General features: G+C 31.5%; 1 protein-coding gene across 1 annotated transcript in view; it reads right to left on the bottom strand.

Moving 5' to 3' along the window:
• Window positions 1-16703: 16703 nt before the first annotated feature.
• Window positions 16704-25582, bottom strand: part of LOC145320027 (adhesion G protein-coupled receptor L2-like) — a 34904-nt gene continuing 26025 nt past the window's right edge. The window contains exons 16-26 of the mRNA XM_080162470.1: window positions 23411-23525; window positions 23090-23171; window positions 22863-22960; window positions 22264-22350; window positions 19308-19412; window positions 19136-19190; window positions 18746-18816; window positions 18176-18242; window positions 18000-18091; window positions 17620-17720; window positions 16704-17374 (exon numbers count right to left, since the gene is read on the bottom strand). Coding sequence (XP_080018596.1) covers window positions 17324-17374; window positions 17620-17720; window positions 18000-18091; window positions 18176-18242; window positions 18746-18816; window positions 19136-19190; window positions 19308-19412; window positions 22264-22350; window positions 22863-22960; window positions 23090-23171; window positions 23411-23525 — 924 coding nt within the window. The 3' untranslated portion in view covers window positions 16704-17323. The remainder of the gene's footprint in view (window positions 17375-17619; window positions 17721-17999; window positions 18092-18175; window positions 18243-18745; window positions 18817-19135; window positions 19191-19307; window positions 19413-22263; window positions 22351-22862; window positions 22961-23089; window positions 23172-23410; window positions 23526-25582) is intronic.

Here is a 25582-nt window from a genome sequence, read left to right on the forward strand (position 1 = left end):
ATAGATAGATTGATAGGTAGTTAAATAGATAGATAGATTTATATATTAATTTAAACTGGTACCCAAAGTTATATAGACACATCTCATTTTTTACTTTGGGTACTTAATTGGTTGGTACAAAGTAGCAGTTTCCAAACTTTCCCCCTAATTATTCTACTATTTTTCATGGGAGGGTGTTTGTGATACCCTCCTCCAAAATGGTTATAAACCTTCACTTGACCAATGAGGCTACATTGTAAAGGAGAACCATATCAGTCCAGTGGTTAGCAAGATCCTTCATTCTACAGACAGAAAAACCCTTACTACTTTATATAATAGGATATATGTTTGAGACATTCTGACACTATCACCCTACCCTCCTTTATTTTGAAAAAAATTGAATATATCTAGGGGGTGAGTATTTTTTCATTTGTTTATTTAGTACTTTATATTAGGTTAGGTTTGGTTATGTTGAGTACTGGGAAGCCTCGCAGCCAGGGTTAGAACAACACAGTTATAGGGCCTGTAGGGTTAGATCATCCCATAGATTTTAGGTTACGAAATAAAAAACTCCCCTTCTTAATTTTACCAACTGCAATGGGTGGATACATGGTCGATGACAAATTAATTCCACGCTGTATCACGGGATGGGGGCGTGATTTAAAACTCCTTTGATTAAACTCAATTTACGGGTTTTTATATAATTGCAACGTAGTTATAAGACTTTTGGTAGCAATAAATTGAGACGTTGGGTATCCCTCTAACTGAACCGATTTTTGATTAGTCAATGGTCTAAATTTGTCTCGGCCAGGATATGATTAAAAGCCTAAATCGGCCAAGGAATAGCCGAGTACAATATTTTTAAACTTAAAAAATTAAAAATAAAGAGCTAAATGATTTATTGCGTCTTTCTCTTTTTATCGACAGACGCACTTGGATATATTATTTTCATAATTAATTATATGTATTTCCCATGTTAACGTCACCTTATGTGTAAATTTGGTGAGCTACATTATTGAGCAGCGTTGTTAAGTTAGGATGGAAGAATTTTGTAATGAAAGCAAAAGTGGGGTAGAGGATAAGGGATGGGGTAAAACGAGTTATCAAAAGACCAAAAAATCTTGCCGGTGGAACAAATTCAACCGGATACATTTAGGGAGTGAAGAGACATTGGGATGTTAATTACAATGGTACACAAAGTTTAAAATAACATTTCATTATTCATTGGCCTATAAACTTTGATAAGACAATGGCCGATAAATTAATGTACATCACAAATGATGAAATTCAAAATTACTCAATCTGTAGAATACAATTAATGGTTAAAATGTTTTGACACTCCACTTCAAACCAATCAAAATTCATTAAAAGTCCCCAAAGTTATTATACCAACGTTATTACAAAACTTTGGGGACTAGTTTAATAAACAGCCCATTGCCCCTCCCTCCCTGGTAAATTTTACTTGTTACAAAGATGTAGTAACATAATCCCATAATCCTTAGCTCAAAACTCTACCCCTCCTTCCTTCCTTATTTATCTTTAAACTACAGGGGTGTTTACTTTTTGTTTCCCTCCTATCATATTTGTCATTCTTGTTAAAAATATAAAAAAAAAATTTTTCTGACTCTTATTGACTGTTGAATGAATTTTTTTTTTATCTTTTAAAACAAACATTGAAATGAAGCAAGGTAGGTGACAACAAAAAATAAATTTTACTAGAGCAAACAAGAATGACATCAATCGAAACTAAATTGTCAGAAAATATGTTGTTAAGCTGTTTTAATACAGGATAATGTTTAAGGACGTACTTACATTATTAGGACTTGATTACAGAGATGCTTCGATTATAACATTGTACATTGTTGTAATAGGATTAAAAATCAGATGAAAAGGATAATTATATACTACATAAATTATAAGAGAAAAGTAAAAATCGACATGTTATAAATAGACATATGGACATTCTGACTTGAATCATTATAAACAGAATACAAGTTTTAATTGACAATCTAACATGTGTAAATTAACGAAATGTTATTGACAAACCAACTCTAATTTTTAAAAAATATTTATTTTTATAACACAGTTATTTTTTTCTATGAGGATATGATTTTTTTTTATTTAGTTAATCATACCCTATATTCCAGGATATATTGCTAACTTCTAATCACTGGTGTTCACTGGTTTTTTTTTAGGGGGGAGGGGGTGCGTTCATATTGAGACTGCCTTTGAACAAAAAAATGAGGGGGGAGTAATACAGTAACTTAATGGAATGTAAAACAACTGGAAATTTTCATGAAAATGAAAGAACCTTTGTTTGACATACAAGCCGTTTTGTGTGACAACCTCCTTAATTTTACGTCATGTTTGTAGGGACAAAAAAAGGGTAAGTCAATAAACAATAAGTAAATAACAATGGCAGATAAATTGTGTAATATTCCCAATTATGGTACACAATATCACCCCTCCTAATAGTGGTTGAAACGTTTGGACACTCAACTGATTTAACCAACCAATTAGAATTCAATAAAAGTCCCAAAACTGTTCAGCCATCTAATAAGAAAATGTTATTATAAAACGTTGGGGACTAGTGTAATAAACAACCTAATGTCCCCTCCCTCCCTGGAAGGTTTAAATTATTGTAACCTAACCCCCTAGAATTGCTAGGAGGGTGGATATGTCATCTGACTACCCCCTCCCCCCCTCCCCTTCACATGACTCCCCCCCCTTCTGCACGTCACTGCTTCTAATGTTTACTTTAAAGATAAGACAAAAATTTCTAACACGAAAAACTCAAATTATAATTATAAGCAAAAAATACAAAATGCATGTTTTATTTTACTAAGGACAATTATGTCCATACTAAACTCTGAATTTCCGCTGGATTAGAACCGGTTATGATCCATACTAAAAAACATGTATCATATTGTATTACAGACAAATTTCTCCAAGATTTTGGGCTTTGGATAGACATCATTTTCTTTTTCAAAAGCAAAGTTTTCCTATAAGTAGGGTCTGTCCATTTGTCACGCACATAAAGTTAGCTTTTTTTGTTGATTTAAGCAGGTTAGCATTGTACTATCAATTTCAAACTTTGCATACTGATTTCTATAACAATTATGTACGATTTAGGAAGCATAGCAATTCTTGGTCACTTTCATTGAAAAAAGGAGTTACAAAGGAATATAGTCTAGTCTAGCCCTCCACCAAAAAAATAATGATTTAAACATGCATAAGTAGCAAAACACAAAAATAATTATGGATAGGAATACAGATGAGGAGATTTAAAGAGCATTTTTTAAAACCAAGAATATTTTACAATGGGGAAAATAATTAGTAGCTTTGCTGATGGACTGACGGACAGACACACAGAGTGATATATAAGGTTGTTTCACTACTAAAAGAAGCCAATATACAAGTATCAGCGAGATTATTTTTTTTTTACTCAAAAAGGAATAAATTTGAAATTCACTTATAAGCTGTTATACAATGAAATGATATAATATTACATTTTTAAAAAAACAGCTTCGCCCCTAGAGGCAGTATAGATAATGGGGTTGTCGAACCTGTTATTTTGGTATTTACCTTAAGCAAAAGTTTTGGGATCGGGGGAAGGGCCTTTTTTTTGTTTGGGACGTTTCTCTTTGGAGGGTTGTGTTAATGTGGTATTCGGCAACCTTGAGCCATGTTCTATGGCAACCCTGACCTTGGTTCGGAGAAGGGCCGAGGGCCCTCCCCTGAGTACTGGGGAAGGGGTCAGCCTGACCCCTCCCTATGCTTTAAAATTAATGATAGATTTTGACAGCCTTATTATGGTTAAGCTGTATTGTTTGGTTCCCCCACCCTTTCCAGGGATGGGGGATCGTTATTGCCCAATCTGATTATTGTATATGTATTTTATATTGATTTTGCTTTAGGATTATTTATTCCAATCTGTGTATTTATTATTTGTTGTATATAACTTTAGTAAACCTTAGACCCTGAATAAAGTAACATCTGAATAGACTCTGTTTATTATTTATTGATTGCTAGAGAAGCGCAGCTTCTCTATAATATATGTGTCCATGTCTGTTCGCACTGCCGTGATCATTTGAACTAGGGTGTCTGCCATTTAACCGAGGCGGATACCACATTAAAACCTGCTAATAGATAAAACATTTTTCTTCTTCTTAGCTATTAAATAAAACAAGGATGACAAAATCCATAAAAGCAAAGCTCTAAAATGGTAGGACAAACATGTGTGAGTGTGTGTGTGTGTGAGTGTGTAGGTTTGACTGTATAATGTTGTAAAGCTCGTCAAATTTGGTTTACATTATGATTATATATTCTTATTAGTGTGTTTTGCTTGAAATAAAACAACGATGACAACATCCAAAAAAGCAAAACAATCATTTTAAATTCAAAATATTCAAAATTGTTGTCAGTTTACTACTTTAATAGCTAATATAGTTTTAATTTATTGGTCCCTTCGTTCATCCGGTGCAGGGAAACTAATGGGCTTAAGAGGGTTGATTGTTTTAGCCAACTGCAAGTATAACTTTATTAGAGTACATGAAAATCTGGTCTAAAATCCAAGTAATAGGTAATTGTAATATTGTCATTTTTATTAGTGAAGCTACTCTAATTATTTAACCAGCTGCTAATAAAAGATAGATGGCTAGATTGTTTAAATACTAGTGGCTTTGCCCCAAGAGGTTTAATTACATCTTCTATTACTAACCCAGCAGAACGGATCGCAAATTTTTGCTCCTACCCAGCAGGAAAACATTTTCTTGATTAAATAATGAATAATGAAAAATAAATAATAAATAATGAAAAAAAAAAAAAATAGTCTAATGTGTTCTCAAGAAAATTACTACTGGTGCTGCTCATAGTCTAATGTGTTCTCAAGAAAATTATTTGTTTTTTTTGGGGGGGGGGTAAATTTTCATTTGTGGGGGAGTTGGGAGTGTCCCACCCCAAAAGAAAATAGCTTAAAACCACAACAGGACCGATAGGTATATACCCTGAAGAGTAGAATCCAATTGGTTCAGTGGTTACCGAGATCTTAAGCTTCAGACAGACGGACAGACAGACATCATTCTACTTTGTATTATAGATAAATCATTTTCTTTAGAAATTACTTGGTACGTCAGTCTGTCTTTTAAACATAAAACGTCCATAAAGTGAAGAATTTTCTCAGTATTTATTACTGATAGACTTTCCAGTATGGCTTCAAGACCACTTCACATCTGCAGGAATAGAACAGGTTCTCTGTAATGAACAATCATATTAAATTATATACAATTTTCTATAAATATTAAAATAAAAGTCATAAAATTGATGCCGGTCTTATAAAGCCATGCCTTTGGCCTCTGGGGGGGGGGGGGGGCCGCGGAGAGCTGTCTATAATATATAATGCAAATATAAATATTTTAGTATGGCTTCAAAACCGATTTAAATGATTATGTATTGTAGGTATTATATTATAGAAAATTTTAAATGCCAGTTTTGTTGACCACGAATGGCCCATGATATAAAGTTTTTATTTTTATACTTCGCAACTTAAAAGTAATGGATGATGTCATTCTTGTTACAAATTAATCTCTGAAAATACCTCTTGGGGGCGAGGTGTTGCCTTAGGCTTGAGTCCTTCAGCTTCATTACAATATAATCTCACCCGGAGTTATTTAAGTTGAGATATTATTTCCACATGCAATAACATTTAGCACAGTTAGCATTATGTAAAAGTAACAGGATGTCTCTTGTATGTGAGTGTGGGAGTTTGTATGTTTGTGTGTCTGTTTGTGTGAGTGTGTGTGTGTATGTATGTGTGTGTATGAATGTTTGTGTGTGTATGATTGTCTGTTTGTACGTGTGTGTGTATGTGTGTGTTGGTTTAACTAAAGAAAAAAACTAAAACGGAAATATAATAAGGGGGGAGGGCAACTTTTTCCTGCCCACTATCAGTGCCCCTAGAGGCCTCTAGAGAGCGTATCCGCTAGTCCTTATTTAAAGTAAAATTTTAGGGGTTTCATTCTTTTTTAGTGTTTATTTTTTCTTAGAAGGGTAAATCTACCCTCCACCAAAATAGTTATCAATCTTTACAGGATCTACATTTGTAAATGAGAACCATATCAGTCCAGTGGTTAGCGAGATCCATTAGTATACAAGACTGTTGCTTTTATATAAGGATTATCCTGTTCTATTGACTTAATAATGTGATACTTGTGTAATATTGAAGACTCACTCCATAAACTATTCAGGGATTTAAAGGGATAAGGAAATTGTTAATGATATGATCTATGTCCCAAATGATGATACATTAAATTACCCCTTCTACATAGTATAAATAACTGATGAAACTTAATGAACCAACCAATCAAAAACAATAAAACAATTTTCAAAAATATTGAGGAAAACATAATTATAGAATTTTGGGGACTAGTGTAATAATTATCCCAATGTCCCCTCCCTCCCTGCTATAAACTGTTCAGGGATTAAGGAATGGCCAATGAAAGATACTTTTATCTCCATTCCAATAATTTCAAAGGTATAATTATAACATTTGCATTACTAGCGACTTTGTACCTGGAGGCCACTAGGGGCACTTAAGTAAGTAGGAGGGAAATTCATTCTTCAATTTTTAATTTTAGTTTTAAGAGAAACATAAAAAAAAATTGGGGGTTGTCATTTTCTATGGGCGATTTTTCATGGGAGGATGTAGACATAAACCTTCCCTGGACCTATGTAAAGCTTCACTGAAAAGGAAAACAATTTCTGTACAGTGGTTTGTGAGATCCTTTGCTACACACACACTCACAGAGATAGAAAAACATATCATTTATATAAGGATGTATTTTTTAAATTATGATCTCATCCCTAGAAGTATTGTTTAATTGTAATGTTTCAGGGATCTAAAGGGATAAAACAATGGCCGATAATTTGATATACATTCCCAATTATGATAAACAACATTACACCTTCTGTAGCGTAAACTATGTGGTTCAAATGTTTGAACACTCAACCTAATAAAACCAACCAATCACAATTCACTAAAGTCCCCAAAGGTGTTTAGCAACAAATATATATATAAACGTTATTGTAAAACTTAGGGGACAAGTGTAATAAACAGCCAATTGTCCCCTCTCTCTCTCTCTCTCTCTGGTAATGTTTACCTTTAGAGATAAGCTGAAAAATGTAACACAAAACATTAAATTTATTGCAAAATTAAAAATGCATTTTTTAACTAAAAGGAGAACAATTGTGTCCAAAAGTATGGCAGCAACCTTTTTATTTTCTAAATACAAGTTATTGGTTAAAAAGTTAGGACACTGTCAGAATTAACTAATCAAAATTCAATTAAGTATCCAAAGTTTTCGCAGGGAAAAAGATAGGGAAAATTGAAACTTTGGGTACCAACATAATTTACAGTCCAATGTTCACTCCCTCCATAAGTTTACTCCTCCATAATAAGCAGGATTAGTAATTTGTTTAGAATAACAAAACTAATCCTAATATATAAAGTATTAAGCTTTTTTTGTCAGTAGCAGGATCTCGCAAAACCGCTCAACAGATAAGGATCTCCTTTACAGTGAAGCTAAATAAAGGTCCAGAGAAGGTTTCTAACTATTTTTAGAGAGGATACATTTAGCCTCTATCCTTGAGTCTAGGGGTGTAGCCGCTATTACAGAATATAGGAGAGGAGAAATTTTAAGATAAAATAAAGAATATACTGGAAAAAAATGTTGCACCACATTTTCATGTACTCTGATAAAGAAATAATCCAAGCTGGCAAAAATAACAATACTTCTCATTCACCCTCGCAATTCTATTCCCTCCCCTCCTAGTGGTTGATTGAACTTACCAATAATTGAGTTTCATATTAGTAAGGAAAATACTAAATTAACAACAAATTTTTCCCTGTCAATATATACAGGGTGGGGCAAATAAGACTGGACAAATTCTAACTTCTAAACAAACGAACATAAAATTGTCAATTTTAAAGATTTTATTGAACTATATATAACTATTAGATTATTCAATAAAATCGCCGCCAGCCTCAATCACTGCCTTCACCCGCCCCCTAAACCGCCTGCAGGCCCTGGTCACCATGTCCCTGTCCAAGCTGGCGAATTTCTCCTTGATGGTGGCAATGAGGGAGGTCTTTGTTGTATTTGTCTATTGGTGCATGCTTCAAAGTAGCCCCAGGCCTTAAAGTCATAAAATTAAGATCAGGCTGCTGGGAGGCCCCATTTCCTTAGGAACGTGAGTAACCGTAGGATCCAAATTCACCCAACTTTAACACTACCCTTTGACACGGAGGCTCTTATTTGGACCACAGTTGAGCTGGCACGACGTTCAATACCTTTTTGGAAATGGCATGAAGATTCAGCTAGGGTTGTCAGCACAGTCCATAGTCTAAAATGTGTTTTTAAGTTCTATATTGGTCTCTAACGTTGAGAACCGAGAAATTTTCACGATTTCACACAATTTTTGACATCAGCCAAGCCACTTTAGATAGAGAGCTCTAGTCTTTTCTAGTGTCTTATTTATGTATCTAACAGTATCCCCAGCAAGTTGCATAACTCTACCTCATCTACAGATGGGCTGAGATCCAATTAAGTGGGCCCCAGTCGAGGATCCAGATTATTCCACCAGTGCATTTCGAATCTGCCTTGTTGAATATAAGCGCGACCAGCTCAGAGTACGAGCCCATCTTTGTCCAAAGATTTTTTTTTGCTAAAAAGTAATTGCCTAAGCTTTTTATAGTGGGGTCAAACGTCCTGATTGGTCAAGTAGTTTTGGCGCTATGGCTGTTTAAAGTTTGTTGGGTCTTATTTGCCCCACCCTGTATATTTATATGTTATATCTATTGCTACAGCTTCTATAAAACACTTTTATGTCCATTATTTTTGGGCTTTGAGTGAACGTCTAATAAGATTGAATTCATCTCTATCCCTTTAGAGTTTTTTTTTGCTATGCCTAAACCTATTTTTTTTTTTTCAATCCATATGATAAAGTAACATGATGTCTGTTTGTGTGTATGTTTGTACCAAATGATCTCGCTAACCGCTGAACCGATCAAGTTCTCCTTAACAGGGTGGTTTCTCATAGGTCCCAAGAAGATTAATCACTATATTGGTGGAGGGAACCACCACCCTCCCTAGAGAAATTGACTAAAATTTAAAAATTTAAAAATCGCCGCCCTGCGGACATTTTTTTGCAATTAGCTTAAAACATAACTAACACCATCTTTAGAAGAAAAAATTATTTTTTATATTTAACTGATTTTGAAATAGAATTAAAAAAAAAATTTTTCGTGTAATATAAGCCTCTGGGGGCAAAGCCGCTAGTATAACATTTAATAATGTTTAAGGACATAATTAAGATTTGATTATAGAGATAGTTTGCTAATAATATTTTACCCTGTTTTAATATTTTTTAATAGAATTCAGTATTCCAAAAATCAAATGATATTTTAAAAAAATAAATAAAATTTTAATATAAAAAATCAGCATGTTTCAAATGGACTTACGGTCTTTCTGGTAACAATTATAAAATTGCTGCACTTTCTAAGTCGTACCTAACTGTTATAGGAATCAGCATAAAAAGTTTGAAATTGATAGGACAGTTCTAACCTGTTTAAATCATCAAAACGAGCTATCTGTTATGGACAGACGGACCGACCCCAAAAATAGAAAAGCTTCACTTTTAAAAGTAAATACGCACAAAATACCTTTTTTTAATATAAGAGTTACAATTATAGTTAATCTACAAGTAAAACATTGTGTACAATCCTTTTGTTTTATCATTTTAAAAAAACAAATTAATCAAATCTCCTAGTCCTGAAAATTAGATGGATGCACTGACTCTACAGTAGTTATCATAAAGTTGCTACACTGCACATAGGGGCAACAAGGGGCAACAATTCACCACCCCCAAATCAAGTTTTAAACATTCTATGAGTATTATCATACCCAATGTACATCAGATTTCAAAGGAATCGTAAAAATACGCTTTTTAAGTAAGCATTCTAATGCATGGAAGTCAAGAAATGCAAAAATTTTCTTACAGAAAAAGGCATACTTTTTGTGTTTCACCAACAATTTTAAAAGTATTATAAAATCTCTTAGAATTAACGTAATTAGACAAAATAACTTCTGATGAGTCATGCATTACATAATTTTGACAGTATAAAAGAAAAAAACACAAATTAAAGAAATTAGTCCTAAATAATTCTAGTTGAAGTCAAGATTTTAGTTTTTATTTGTTTGTTTTTTAATCAACATTTAAGAAGACAGTGAGAGGAAACATGTTTTCACCGGTTGCCACCGGCTAAAAAAACGATATTTGATTACCCAAAGACATATTTTAATCGCCAGTACTGGTTTCATTTACCCCCCCGCGCCCCCGTAGGGGTTTTTAGCCCGTTTTCTGAACGTGGGTGCACGAAAAGCTTGTAAGAAAAGGCGTTTAAATGCGCTTTTAAAGTCAAAACTTAAGATATAATTCAAATAAATAAAAGACACAGAAACATAGACATATTGGGAAATATTTATTCTGACTTAGAATTAAAGTTAATGATAAATATTTTTATGTTCTATTGCACTAATGATGGGGAGGAAAGGGGGGGGGGGGCTAAACCTAAATCTAAACCTCTTTATGTTTGATGTTTTAATGTAACTAAATAATCGTTTCTATAGATTATTACAAATATCAGGGATCTAAAGGGATAAGACAAAGGTCAATAAATTGTTGTACATCCCCAATGATAATACACAAAATTACCCCTTGTGTAGATTAAAGTTAGTAGTTAAAACGTTTGAACACACAACTGTAAAACTTTGGGGACTAGTGTTAAAAAACAGCCCAATGTCCCCTACCTCACTGCTGAAAGGTAAAGTTAATATGCAAATAACGTGAGGTTCTTATAATCATTCTAAATTGGAATTAGCAAGTAGTCTATCTGTCTGTCTATTGATAATGCTTTGTTTTTAAATTATGTAGTTACAGGGTATTCATGTTTAAAGTCAGCAGTTTTATTTAGAAAGGGAGGGGACTGTCAATTACACTAGTCCCCAAACTTCAAAGTTTTATAATAACGTTTTTATAATTGTTAGCATAAGAACTTCAAGAAATTTAATTTATTTTTTATTGGTTGGTTCATTAAGATGAGTGTCAAAACTTTTCAACCACTAATTGTCATCTACAGACAAATAATTTTGTAATATAATTTATTAAATATGTATTTATTAAATATGTATCAATAATGGGGATGTACATATTAATCGGTTATTGTTTTGTTCCTTAGATCCCTAGGTGTTAATATATAATACAAAATAGCTTGATGTCTATTTGTCTGTCCGCCCATCCCTTAAGATCTTGCTAACCACTAAACTGATTGAATTCTACTCTTCAGGGAATATATCTACTGGTCCTGTGGTTGTTTAAAGATCTTTTTCAAAAATAAAAATCCCCCTCAAATTTTCATATTTCTAAAATTAGGGTTGGTCTGTCCGTACGTCTGGTACAGTTAGCTCTTTTACTTAACTTAAACAGGCTAGAATTGTCCTATCAACCCCTAACTTTTCATGCTGATTTCTACAACAGTTAGGTACGACTTAGAAAGCACAGCAACTCTATAATCGTTACCAGAAAGTCCGTACATCCATTTATAACAAGCTGATTTTTACTTTTTTGACAACAAATAATGGTTTTGAATGTTAAAAATATCCTATTCATCTGATTTTTTGAATACTGATTCCTATTTCAATAACGTTTATTGTTATAAGCGAAGCATCTCTATAATCAAGTCCTAAAAACGTCAGTATGTCCTTAAACAGTAACATGCATTTAATCAGTTTTAATTACAATTTTGTAGAGACATGCATTAATATTGAGTTCTGACACTTCACAAGTGTTAATGTTCGTTTGTCCTTCCATTTCAGAGCTTCGCTTCTTTCATGGATGTTGTCATCCTTGTTTAATTACCTCTTGGGGCAAATCCCCTAGAGGCTAGGGGCGAAGCCGCTAGTATACATATAAACAGTAAACAAGAATCATAATATCATTATAAATATAGATATTAGTTAATAAAAATTTATGTTAATCATGCCCACATTTATAATGGATTTATTAAACATAAAAATAAAGTGAAACTTTAGCTTGCTAAAATTAGGATCCCCATCCACCCCCATTTACACCATCCCCTCCCCTCCTACTGAAATATTGGAGATGCGATCCCCAATTTTCAAATTCTTTGAACGTACATATAAGACTTTTACAGAAATGCTTCGCATCCAGATTATCTATCTATGTTCAATATAAAGTTAACACTATATAAGAGTAGAATCTAAATATTTGATTGACGTGCCTCTGTAATTATCAAGTAACATTCAGGCACGAGACACAATTACTTTAGCTAGGCCCAAGGCATTATTTGTATCCTTTTATGTATTCATAGGCCTACCTTTACCAATATAACACCATATATGGGTAACGCTAGCCTATTCATGGTAAATTGAATGTGATTCCTTAATATTATATGTTTATTAAAGACATTTAGTTTATTGTTAAAGTAATCATGTAACCAATTAGTACAAGTATGTATGCCTACAACCATGCCTGATTTACGTCACAAGTTAACATACAGACACTTTATTGAACAGACAAACACTAAGATCCTTATTATAAGCTGATGTTATAGCATGTATCTCTTAAAATAAGTTAGTTATTTATTGACTCTCCTACCATCAAGTTCTCTTCAGGCTTTAAAAGGTAATGACTTAGTTGTTTGGCATGCATTGTAGTTTAAATTTAGGACCCTTAGTACTTAGCATGAATTGAGCTTAGGCCTTATGTTAGAATTCTAACACTTAGCACAATTCAATGCTTGGGACTTAGGGCACTTTTCTGTCCTACACTACTTATGATTTTAACACTTATCCTGTAAATATTTTCATACTTAACTTATTCACTTGTAATATAAATACACTTTATAATAACATTTTCCTTCCTTAATACTTAATATACTTATATAATTCCGATCGAATATCAAAACCAACCATTTATTCTTAGATTAAAGCAATATAATACTTCGCATGGGTCTTTTGTTGAGCTTCCACCAGCTCAACCAAATTCGTATTATATTTTTGGGAATAGAGGGATAAGCATTCTAAATAGACGAACCGACGATGAGGATGTCTATGTGTATTGCAGTAAAAGTAGGTTTTTAGTAGTACTCATAGAAGAGCGGTCTCCATACCATATTATTGGACAAACGCCCCATTCGCACTACCAATATATTCCATGACCCCAAATTTGACACTTTGAACACTAAAATCGGACTACAATTAACCTAGTTACACTTTAAAGGGCCCAAAAAGCTAGTGATAGGGTAGCTGCGCTACTAAAAAATTCTCATATTGCTCTGATAACCAAAACCCCTAATTAGACATTTTAAACACGAAATTCAAGATAGATGGAGAGATAGATGGATTGGTAGATGAATAGATATATGGATAGATAGATAGATAAGTAAATGGATAGACAGATGGATAGATGGATGGTTAGATAGAGGGATAGATTGATGGATGGATAAATTGATAGTTGGTGGATAAAGAGATGAATAGTTGATGGATAGATAGATGGATTGATATATATATGGATAGATAGATGGATAGATAGATGGATAGATAGATGGATAGATAGATGGATAGATAGATGGATAGATAGATGGATAGATAGATGGATAGATAGATGGATAGATAGATGGATAGATAGATGGATAGATAGATGGATAGATAGATGGATAGATAGATGGATAGATAGATGGATAGATAGATGGATAGATAGATGGATAGATAGATGGATAGATAGATGGATAGATAGATGGATAGATAGATGGATAGATAGATGGATAGATAGATGGATAGATAGATGGATAGATAGATGGATAGATAGATGGATAGATAGATGGATAGATAGATGGATAGATAGATGGATAGATAGATGGATAGATAGATGGATAGATAGATGGATAGATAGATGGATAGATAGATGGATAGATAGATGGATAGATAGATGGATAGATAGATGGATAGATAGATGGATAGATAGATGGATAGATAGATGGATAGATAGATGGATAGACAGATGGATATATATATAGATAGATAGATGGATAGATTGATGGATAGATAGATGGATAGGGTAAGGGGGGACTATTTTCGGGAGGGGTTAATCTGGTAATTTTCTATCTATTTTCATAATAATAGGTAGATGAATAGATATATGGATAGATAGATGGATAAGTAAATGGATAGACATATAGATAGATGGATGGGTAGATAGAGGGATATATTGATGGATGGATAAATTGATAGTTGATGGATAAAGAGATGAAATGATAGATGGATAGATAGATGGATAGATAGATGGAAAGATAGATGGATAGATAGATGGATAGATAGATGGATAGATAGATGGATAGATAGATGGATAGACAGATGGATAGATATATGGATAGATATATGGATAGATAGATGGATAGATAGATGGATAGATTGATGGATAGATAGATGGATAGGGTAAGGGGGGGCTATTTTCTGGAGGGGTTAATCTGGTAATTTTCTATCTACCTTCATAAAATGACCTTTATCTCCATGTTCCTTTCAAATGACAGAAAAAAACATAAAAGCAAATTTGTTTGTTGTTAAATTACCTACAAAAAAGTATAAAATGAAATTTTTGTGAGATGAATTTTAAGGGTACTAAATAATTAAATCCCCTTTTTGGTTGATTTGCCCCAATGTGCACTGTTAAGATTACACAATATTGCTACAGTATTCTTTATGCAAGGTTTAAAATATGTAGGACGAATATAACATTAATTACATGGTAAAGTAATAATTAAGTTAAGGTTGTAGTTTCATCATCATAAATTCAAATGAGTCTACACATGCAAAAGCTTTAAACAAAACTGTTAACAAAAATAATATATTAAAGATAATCATAAGTTGGTTGAGCTCTCTGGTCAAAATTTCATTCCTTACTCATCATGGGGTAATGGCGCAATGGGTAGGGTGTTGGCCTGGTAATCTAAGGGTTCCTGGTTCAAGCCCTGCCATGTGCAAAATTAACTCTGATGAATTGAGCCATACTGATGAGCCCTAAAAGGGCAAAACACTGTGTCTATGGATATATATGCTCTTTCGGTCAGGTATTAGGCCGAACTAGAGCACTCTCAGGGGAATTAAAAACCATACTAATTAGCCATAAGTGCAAGGCCCCCAACTAATCATAAGTTGGTTGAGCTCTCTGGTCAAAATTTCACTCCTTACTCATCATGGGGTAATGGCGCAATGGGTAGGGTGTTAGCCTGGTAATCTAAGGGTTCCCGGTTCAAGCCCCACCATGTGCAAAACTAACTCTGATGAATTGAGCCATACTGATGAGCCCTAAAAGGGCGAAACACTGTGTCTATGGATATATTAAAGATACATCTATATGTTTTAATTCTTAATATTATTATTAACAAGGAAGAAAATTTCCATAAAGCCAAGCTCTGAATCAGTAACACAAACATTAACACATGTAGAGTGTCAAAACTGAATAATCAGATTATAAATGTATAAAATTGTTAGTAATTTGTTAGATAATGCTTAACAGCATATTTACATTTTAAAGACTTGAATAAAGAGATGCTTTGCTTTCATTTTTTACTTTGTTGACATAAGATTCAGTATTCTAAAAATCAGATCAATTAAATAATAATAATATTACATAAAAATATTTGAAATGCATGTATGGACATTCTTGTAACAATTATTTACTCTCTGAATTGTACCTAACTACTACAGGAATCACCATATATAGTTTAAAATCAATAGGACAATTCTGACATGCCTAAACAAAAAGAGCTAACCGTTACAGACTGATGGACGGGCAGACGGAACGAACTTAATTATAGAAAAGCTTTGCTTTAAAAAATGAGAATAAGAAAAAAAAACTATTTTTAAATGCAAACAACTATATTAAAAAAATATAAAAAATACATAGAACAATTAATAATTCCTAAATTACTAATTGTGGCCAATCCATTATTCTTTAGTTCATTATGCTAATCAATTCCTGGTCGGTAAAGCATGCCTGAGGTAATATCCAGGTTTTTTTCTATTCACAACTAGTTAAATTCATTACAAAATTTTAAAAATATAAAGTTTTTAAATCTATAAGAATTTTTGGGTATTGGTGGTTTCGTGATATTGCCTCTCAAGGGGCATTTCAAGTCATTTTCTTTAAATATGTAACAAACATGACAAATTAAAAATTAAGACCATGCCAATGCAACATTTCTATTGAAACAAAACCACATAAATACATGCTGGGTAGAAAGCTATTGTAAAAATACAAATTAATGCCCCTTAAGTGGTGATGTCACAAAACTAACAATACCTGATTTTTTTTAACAAGTGAAAAACTTTTATAAAAGATTTAAAGGAAAAATTAGTTTATGACTGAAATATCTGAATATCCTAAAGGCTTGCTTTGTACAAAAATCAAATTATATATTGGTAATAATATTCAAATCTATCTTTTAATCTACAGGGTCATTCAAGAGAAATGATTTTTAAAAAATGATTATTTCAACTCATTATGCCCAAAAACCTGTTTTCAAAGTTTTATAGACTTAAAGGGTGTGCAAAATACACATATTTTAGAATTCTATTTGCGCGGCTTGTGTTAATAGTAGAAAATGTGCGCAATACCGTTAAAATCGTCATAAGCTTTAGTTCTTGAAAATATAAGTACGGTTTTTGTGCTATTTATAGTTTAGGAGCTACGTTGAAAAATGTGAGAAAAAGGTTTAAAAGTTTTAAGTAATTGGAACTTTTTACCACATAGCTCCTATACTATACGTAGCACAGGAATGGTTTCTATATATTTAAAAACTATAGCTTATGACGATTCCAACAATATGCATAACATTTCTCTACTATTAACACAAGTTGCACAATTTGAATTTTAAAAAGATACACATTTTTTTACAACCTTTAAATCAATAAATCTTTGAAAAAAAGGGCTTCTGGAAAAACCTGTTTTTAAGGCATAAATTGTTGAAATAATCATTTTTAAATATTTGAAACATAAATGTCTCATAAAAGGTTTTCCAAATATATAAAGGATTATACATAATTGTTTTATTTTCTATGCATAATTAAGTTTTTTAAAAGATCATTTCTCTTGAATGACCCTGTATGATTATCATGAAATTTTAAAAAATTTCATCTATTTATTAGAAATAAAAGTTGATTTTACTGCCTAGACATTTGAATATCAAATCCAATCAAATTTCTATTCCTTAGGCATTCTTTCTTCTGAAGTTCTTCTTCAGATTTCCAAAGATGTCTACCTGAAAATAAAATAAATGATATTCATGACATTCATTGCACAATAGAAAATAGAACAGCAGAAGTGTTTTGACTTCTTGTGATTTCAAAGTTTCTCACATTAGCAAAACTATGTGCAGTAGTGATTTTATGGATTTAATGGCATTTGTCATTGCAAATGTGAATTCACTAAAGAACCGTTTTAGATAACTTGATAAACAAAATGAAACAAAATCATCAATAGATTTTAGATATAAACAAGAGTTACCTCAGAGTTGAAAATAGTACTGTTCAACAAGATGAAGAATCCAGGGAAAACATTCAGAACAACAATTATGTAGCCAAAGACATGGGAGTCAGCAACAAAGGCTAAAAAGATACATCTATGTACATATATCCACATTAGAGTAGATTCTATATTACTCCAAACATCTTTTAACCAAGATCTTGGGGTGACTACATTTAGGTCACATCCATCTTTAGACTTTTTTAAAGGCCGACTATCAATTAAGTATTTCCATTTATCTTTACTTTCATAAAGTCAGTTCATCATTATGTGAATAATATAAACCCTAATATAAATTTTTTTTTATTTTCAACTTCAAGTTTAAGAAAAATATTTAAAGTTTATAAAGTGTATAAAATTACCAAAGACAATGTTAAGAGTCATCACAAAGGTTAGGACCAGTGTACTTCTGAAGGATACCAGAAGATCCAAGATTATTTCACATGTTGTGTCACTAAATAAGTTAAATTATTATCCAATTAAAATATAGAATTAGCATTAGCAATCTAAATTTTCAAGTGAAAAATAAAATATTTACCTTGAGTTTTTCTTTACCCAAACATATGTCAAGACCATTCTAACTAAGCAAAGAAGCAAAGCAACTCCTTAAAATTTACATTAAATCTTTTAAGGGGATAGGGAATTCAGGAGGAGGGGGTGTTGGAAAAATATTTTGTACCATTTTGTCTATTTGAAAACAATAATAGTTAAGATTTTCATAGTTTTCTAAACGAATGATAATGATTTTGTAGCATACTAATGCTGATGCTTTCTTAAGTTTGAAAGTTTTATGAAAACAATAAGCTTTTTTGTTGCAATGTCCAAATTATTGGGTTCATCAAACAGATAATTTACAAATTATAAGCAATATATCAAATAATTGGTCTCAACAAGATTATCTATAAATTGGTTACAACTTACATATTTACAATTTAAGGACTTTATTTAAGAGATGATTTGCTTAAAATATTGTAACTTGTTATTGTTAAATTATTACAAGTTTAAAATATCTATGAGAATTCTAACATGTTTAATTAAACAAGAACAGCTATCAATTCATTCAGATTTACAGAAAAGATTTGCTTTTAAATACTTTAAAAAAATAAACCTATGGGAATGATGATTGCATATTCAGCCCAGTCATTCAACCAGCAACTGTCCACATGGCCTTCCACGCTTCTGAAAATACATATTACAGTTACAATCTTTAAAATTCAAACATTTCTATTCATAACTCTAAATTATTTCCTCTTAGAAGAAAATCATTTTGCTGCATGCATTTCAAAATATTGACCAGAGAAACATAAATAAAATAATTTTCTATTTGTTTTTTTTCTGTATCTGTATTTTAATGTATGTACATTCATATTTGATAACAAGTATTGTGTTTGTTTGATTTTTAAAAATGCAAGTTAATTTAGCATTTCTTCAGATCTTAATGGACAGACAAAGAGACATAATTGTATTTTTTTTGTAATTATATGTATTTATTGTTTACCTCCTCAGGTAGAAATTGGCTTCATTTGTTAGACTAGTGATGAGCACTCCTCCAGCTAATAAGAAATATTAATAATAAATTATTTTTGATCAAATAATACTAAAATTTCATTGAAATTGAAATCTAAAATAAATTCAATATATAAGAAAAGATTCTAATGAATATGCTTCACCTATTGCAAATGCTAAACCATATGAAGCAATGGAAAGGTAGAGAAGATTTGTCTGTGGTGCCCTCTTGTTGTAGAATTTGTAGTACACTTGTGAACAATCTATTACTAAAAATATAACAAGATTGTTAAGGTTTAGTATCTTAACCCATTCGTACCCACACATCAATAAAACTACGTTAAAGTAGCCTCTGTTTAGATGGCTCTAAAAAATGACAGGGATGATATATTTAAAAAATGAAAATAGATATTGAAAGATTATTGCTATCACTTTCATTTTAAAAAGTAAAAATATTAAAACAATAAAAAACTAATTAAATTTTTTATGTTTTAATGAAGGGCTTAATCAAAAATTGAAAATTGAGAGGGTAATAATTTTCATAGCCATAAATCAACCAAAAGATATGGTGTTTTTTACAAATTTTCTTAAATATTCCATTTATCAATAATGAAAACTTTTAGCTTTTAAAAAAAATTGTAAGGGATTCTTAAAATTTCACGGAGAAAAAAGTGTTTGAAAAAGTTACGTAAGTATTATTTCGCATGGCTTAATAGTAGTAGTAATATGCATAGTAAATATATAAATCCCCCAGAAATTATGCCCTAAAATCATGTTTAGGGTGTTTGGTCAGTTCTTAAATATTTATCATTTTTAAAATGGTAACTCATCTTTTTAAAATAGTTTTATCTAAAAAATATTCTTTAATGCAAATACATTTTTAAAAATGTAGATAATTAATTTTTACTATTTTGTTTTTTATAATACTAACCATCAAAAAAATAAGTTTGATTTAAAAATCGAACCTTCATTTGTAAAATAGTTAGGAAGAGTGTCAAAGTGAAGAACAATGATGACAATATTCATAAGCAGCGAAGACAAACAAATCATACAGTGACAAACAGACAATGTGAGAAATTTTATCATGTTCAGTATTCATATAAACATAAAAAGAGAATGAGAAAATTAAAAAAAACAGATAGAAAGATGATGGATATTTTGAGAATTACAGTTTCTTAACGATAGATGAACGGACATATATAATTATAGAGTAGCTGCACCACTATTTATATAGTAGCTTTGCTTTGCTTGTAATAAAAACAGGAAGGACAGACATAGTGATAAGTTGGAAAAAGGGATAGTTAAATGACCTAGTCTCTTGGAATTAAATTCTTTTTTAAAAAACATAATTAGACTAATATAAAGAATGTATATAAAATATATCTATGAAGTTAGAAAACAAATATCCTTCATATACCTGATACTTAAAAGTTATTATGGTATTTTACCAAAAAAGATTCTTAAACTCCAAACCATTTTTTATGTGTACAACATTTAGATTTAAAGATACAGCTAAATATTATTAAATTATATTAAAGCTCTAAGTCAATGATTTTTCGGATAAATAATTTTTCTCAAAAAAAACATATCTCTTTATCCCTAGATAAACAGGAAATAGGATTGGTCAAGTCAAAATATAGTTTTACAAGATGTGATAAATTAATTGGATGTATAATGGTGTGGGGGGCGGGGCGGTTTTTTTCCATAAAAGGATTAATTTTATGGTCAAGAATATAATGGGAGGGGTCATATATAAGCTGAGAAAACAAACTGACCGGAAATGCATAGTTGGGCGTTATTTGACATCTGGGATACCCTGGGTGTAAAATTTAGGGTGGGACTTCAAACAAGCTTATTTCTGATTGGCTGAAATCATTGTTATATGTTATATGGTAAAACTCTCGCGCATTTGTTAAACCGTGTGATAGGAAAGGATTTATTAATGTGTTCTATATTTTATAAATGGAATAGGGTATAGGACAAGTAATTTAATAAGCCTTACTAATTTGTATATATTTTAGCAGGAAATAAAGGTATTAATCAGAATATTTTTTTTATAGTTTTATTATACAAAAAGATAAAAAACAAACAGCAACAAAGAAATACTTTAAAAGAAAAAATGTAATTGTTCCCTAATTTCTGATGATTTTATACAATTTTTTTAGCTTACATTTGTCTCTAAGCTATATCCTTTCATATATTAAAAGGTTCTTATGTCTGTAGCTTAAGATTTCTGAAACTACTAAACCGATTGACTTCTCCATTTTAGGGAAGCTTCTCATAAGTCCAGGATGGTTTTAGACTATTTCCCTTTTTATATTTAAGCTTTGGGTAGTTTTGGGCTTCTTTTTCTACCCCTTCCTATCCCCTTGGAGACAGAGTCCTAGATGCTAGGGGCGAAATTGCTAGTAAGTTTTAAAAAAATGGTATTTAAAACCATTTTCATATTTTTTAATATATATAATTTAAGTAAAATAACTTTTCTTTTGAATTAAGAAAAACAAAAAAGTTTTCTAGCAATTTTAGTACCTAATGTCAGTTATTTCCTATCATCTGATAATGGGGTAGGGAGTGGCTAAACGTCAATTTATTGACGTGGTCATATTTTCTGTCATAGTGGTCATAACAAAAAAAATTCTTTTGATTTGTATGCAAATCATCCATAGTAATAGTAAGTAGAGTATGTCAGAAAAAGTTTTTATTTTTAAGTAATTCTTGGGGTGGATATTAATGGGTTAATATGATAGTACGTACCCAATGTAACTCTACCTAAACTAATTTTAAGCATAAAATTATATGCTTGATAGAAATTTGGAAGGAAACTCTTGTTTCTCAAACAAGAAATTCACAAAAACAATCTTAATTCATCATTCAGATGTATCTTATTTTAAATTTTAAAATGTTAAGGTCATTGTATACATTTAAATTCTTACATAAGGATTCCTGGAGCATTAAGAAATAATTCAAAATAAAATGTTTCCTGTTTGCGTAATTTTTAATAAGGTGATTATATAACATTCATTTTTTTATTTGTAAATTATGAAACTTGTTCTTTTAATTCTGTTATTAAAATCAACAACTACATTGGGTTAGAAATATAAAAAAAAATAAAATTATTACCTATCCATGCATAGCAGGCCACAAACCCAAAATGGGTTGCAGCTCCAAAACTCTCACAAACAGCACAGGGTAAAATATCAGTTCTACCTAGGAATTAATGAATATTCATGACACACAGCAAAACAGAATCTGTTCATTCATATTACAGAATAATTTCAAACCATATATGGTTTTTATCATTAAAAATAATTATGTTAATTAATTTTGAAAAAGATGGAGATTGGGCTGTGTGTTAAATGATTACATATTATTGAAGTATAGCAGTTCAATTTTATTATACATTTACTTTAAGAGATGGAGAGGAGATGAGATATATAGAGATCAAGCATTATAGAAAAGAATTTTAAAAATAACTTATAAAGTTGATGGATATGACACTGTAGCTTATTGTAAAACAAAAAAAGAAATGGAATGACTAATTTTAATTTTTATTTTGATATAAACTAGTATTTTTATCTTGCCATTAAAAATATTATTTAATATCTGCATAGTGTCCAATTTCTACAAAATTGTTTTACTTATTTGAGAATATATGATTTATAAAAAAATGATTATTGTCTCTCCCTTATTTACAGCTTCTATCATTATCAATTATTTACCTACAAAGATTAGAAACCCAAGTTGTGCAAATGACATGCACAAGTTGAGATTTCTCTCAGCAGACCTCTTCATGTTCACTTCATCATCATCTTTGTCCCTAACAAAAAACATTCTATAATAAAAAATTCATATTTAATTTAATAAAATAAAAATAATTAAAGAAATTTAGAGCGAAATATTTATTTCATATTATTAAAGATAAATTTCAAACAGTTTTTAAAATTACCTTCCAAAATAAAGTAATATTTCAGTAACAAGGATAGCCAAAATGGAGGAAGAACCAAGAAAGATGGAGAGAAGGTTAAGCACTGAAAACAATACTGTTTTAATGTTTTTAGTAGAGCTTTTTAGAAATAGGTTAAAGATAGCTAAACAAAATAAATAATCTTTGATGTCTGCAGATTTATAATCACCAGTATGTAGAGAGTTGTAATTCCATGAAAGCTTTGTGTTTGTAATGAAGCATTTAATAATAGCTCAAAAATCAAAAATTGTCCAGGACTGAAAGTTAATTGGATAAGCTGTTTACTATTAAAAATAAACTTACCAGGATCATCAGCTTTAACTTCATTGCTAAAGTCCATCATGACTCCAAAACTAGTTAAATGATCACACACACATGTCACAACTGTCTTGTAATTTTCTCCATATACCGGTCCAGTCTGAATTATATATAAGCTTGAGTAACCATCAATTAAAATTTAAGAAATTTTTTTGCATTCTCAAACAGATAGATAAACTTAGTTTTGATACTTTAGTACATAGAAGAGTATAGAAAAAACTGTAAAAAATGTTGCTTGTTCATAATATCCTAATCCTTATAAGTAACAGGATGTCTGTGTGTTTGTACCAAAGGATCTCGCTAATCATTGAACTGATCAGGTTCTCCTTAACAAGGTAGCTTCTCATAGGTCTTTGGAAGGTTTATAACTATTTTTGGGGAGGGTACTACCACCCTCTCAAAGAAATTGCCCCTAGAAAAAAAATTGCCCCTCCTGAAAAAGAGACCTGAACAAAACATAAACCAATTAGATATTTTAAATAAGAAAAAACATTCAAAGTGCCACTAGAGGCCTCTAGAGGCGTTAGGGCAGGTTCATATCGGAATTAGACAAAGAGGGGATGTGCAACAGATAAAACTAACTTAAAGAAAATTACTGACCAAAAAAGAATTTTAAAAAATTGAGATTTAGAATGCGACCACTTAAAAATGTAATTTATTAACCCTTACAGATCGGGCCCCTATTCCCACCTTAATAGATTGGGGGGGGAGGGTCATATTGACCCCCCCCTCTATCTCGGCTTCTGTTACAGATAAAGACGTAAAAATTTTTTCTGGTGGTTCATGTATATTTTTAGAGAAAATTACTTTTTCTAGTCATAGCGGTCAGGCCGCTCCTTAGCCGCTTTTTAGCGGCCAGCCGCTAAATTTTAAAACAGCTGCAGAGTGGCCAATTTTGCAGCTAGGATGACCAAATTTTAGGACGAACTTTTATTTATCATAACAAAAAAATTACTTTTTCTGATCATCACCAAAAAAGGCAAATAACGGAATCCGCCATTTTTGGTGGTTACGGCGGTAAAACGGCTGTTGGCTGTTGGCGTTTACCAAAAAAATTTATAGGTCTCTAGCTGTAATAGAAGCATCGATATATGTCTGTAGTAAAAGCCGGACAAAAATCGGTCATAAAGTCGGTCAGAGTGCAGTCAAACGGTCATAACACCACTTTTCTCATAAGGTCATTGATATCTCTGCATTCAACAAAAAATTTTTTAGGTTTCTACCTTATATACAAAGTCATAATGTAGAAATTAAGATTTATTTAGAATTTTTTTTAAATTTTGGTGCTACCCAACCGACTTTGACCGGACACCACGACCAACACAGACCAGATATCCTAATAAAATCAACTCTTGCCGACGTATAATTACTAAACTTAAAAAGTCATGAAGTCACAACTCTCTATCTTACCTACAAAAAAAATTACATTGAAAAAATAGAGGGGGGGGTCAATATGACCCCCCCCCCCGATCTGTAAGGGTTAATAAAAAAAATATGCAAAGACAACATTCAAGTCATTTATACTTATTATCTCAGTTCCTATTAGTGCTAGAGGACTAAATATTTTTGTGCATTTTCCCAGTTTAATAATGAATTTCTTACTAAAAGTCATTCAAAGTCATATTTTGCATTCGAACCCTTTATTTGTAGCTATTTGTAAATGAGAATAAAAAAATTATTGAATCAGAACTATGGCTTCATGGTGCTCCCAGGAAAGGCCTTGAGGAGTAGAATCAGAAACTTTTGTCTGTTTCAAAATATCTCGATCCTGGCTTTAGAAATGACTAAAAAACACCATTTTTAAAGGTTTATTGAGAATTGTCCAATTTGTAGAGGTTTTTTTGAGGTTTTCTTGGGCTAGGAACGAGATTTTTTGAAACGGTCAAAAGTTCCTGATTCTACTCCTCAATACCTTTCCTGGGAGCACCATGAAGTACTGATGCAATAAATTTTTGACACTTATTTACAAATAGCTATATAATTAAATGTCTGTTTAGCGGTTTTAAGACTTAGGATAAATTTTAAATTATCCAGAGGTGTATTATACTCATAAAAATCATTTGCAGATCCCTGCTTTGGTCTCAGAAAAAAAAAATATCCAAAATTGACCCACTCTAAGGGGCGTAGCCGCTAGTAATAATATAAAGTAGTAAACTT

This window comes from Acartia tonsa, chromosome 5 (genome assembly GCF_053477335.1).
Source record: "Acartia tonsa isolate MP-2025a chromosome 5, ASM5347733v1, whole genome shotgun sequence".
NCBI lineage: Eukaryota > Metazoa > Arthropoda > Copepoda > Calanoida > Acartiidae > Acartia > Acartia tonsa.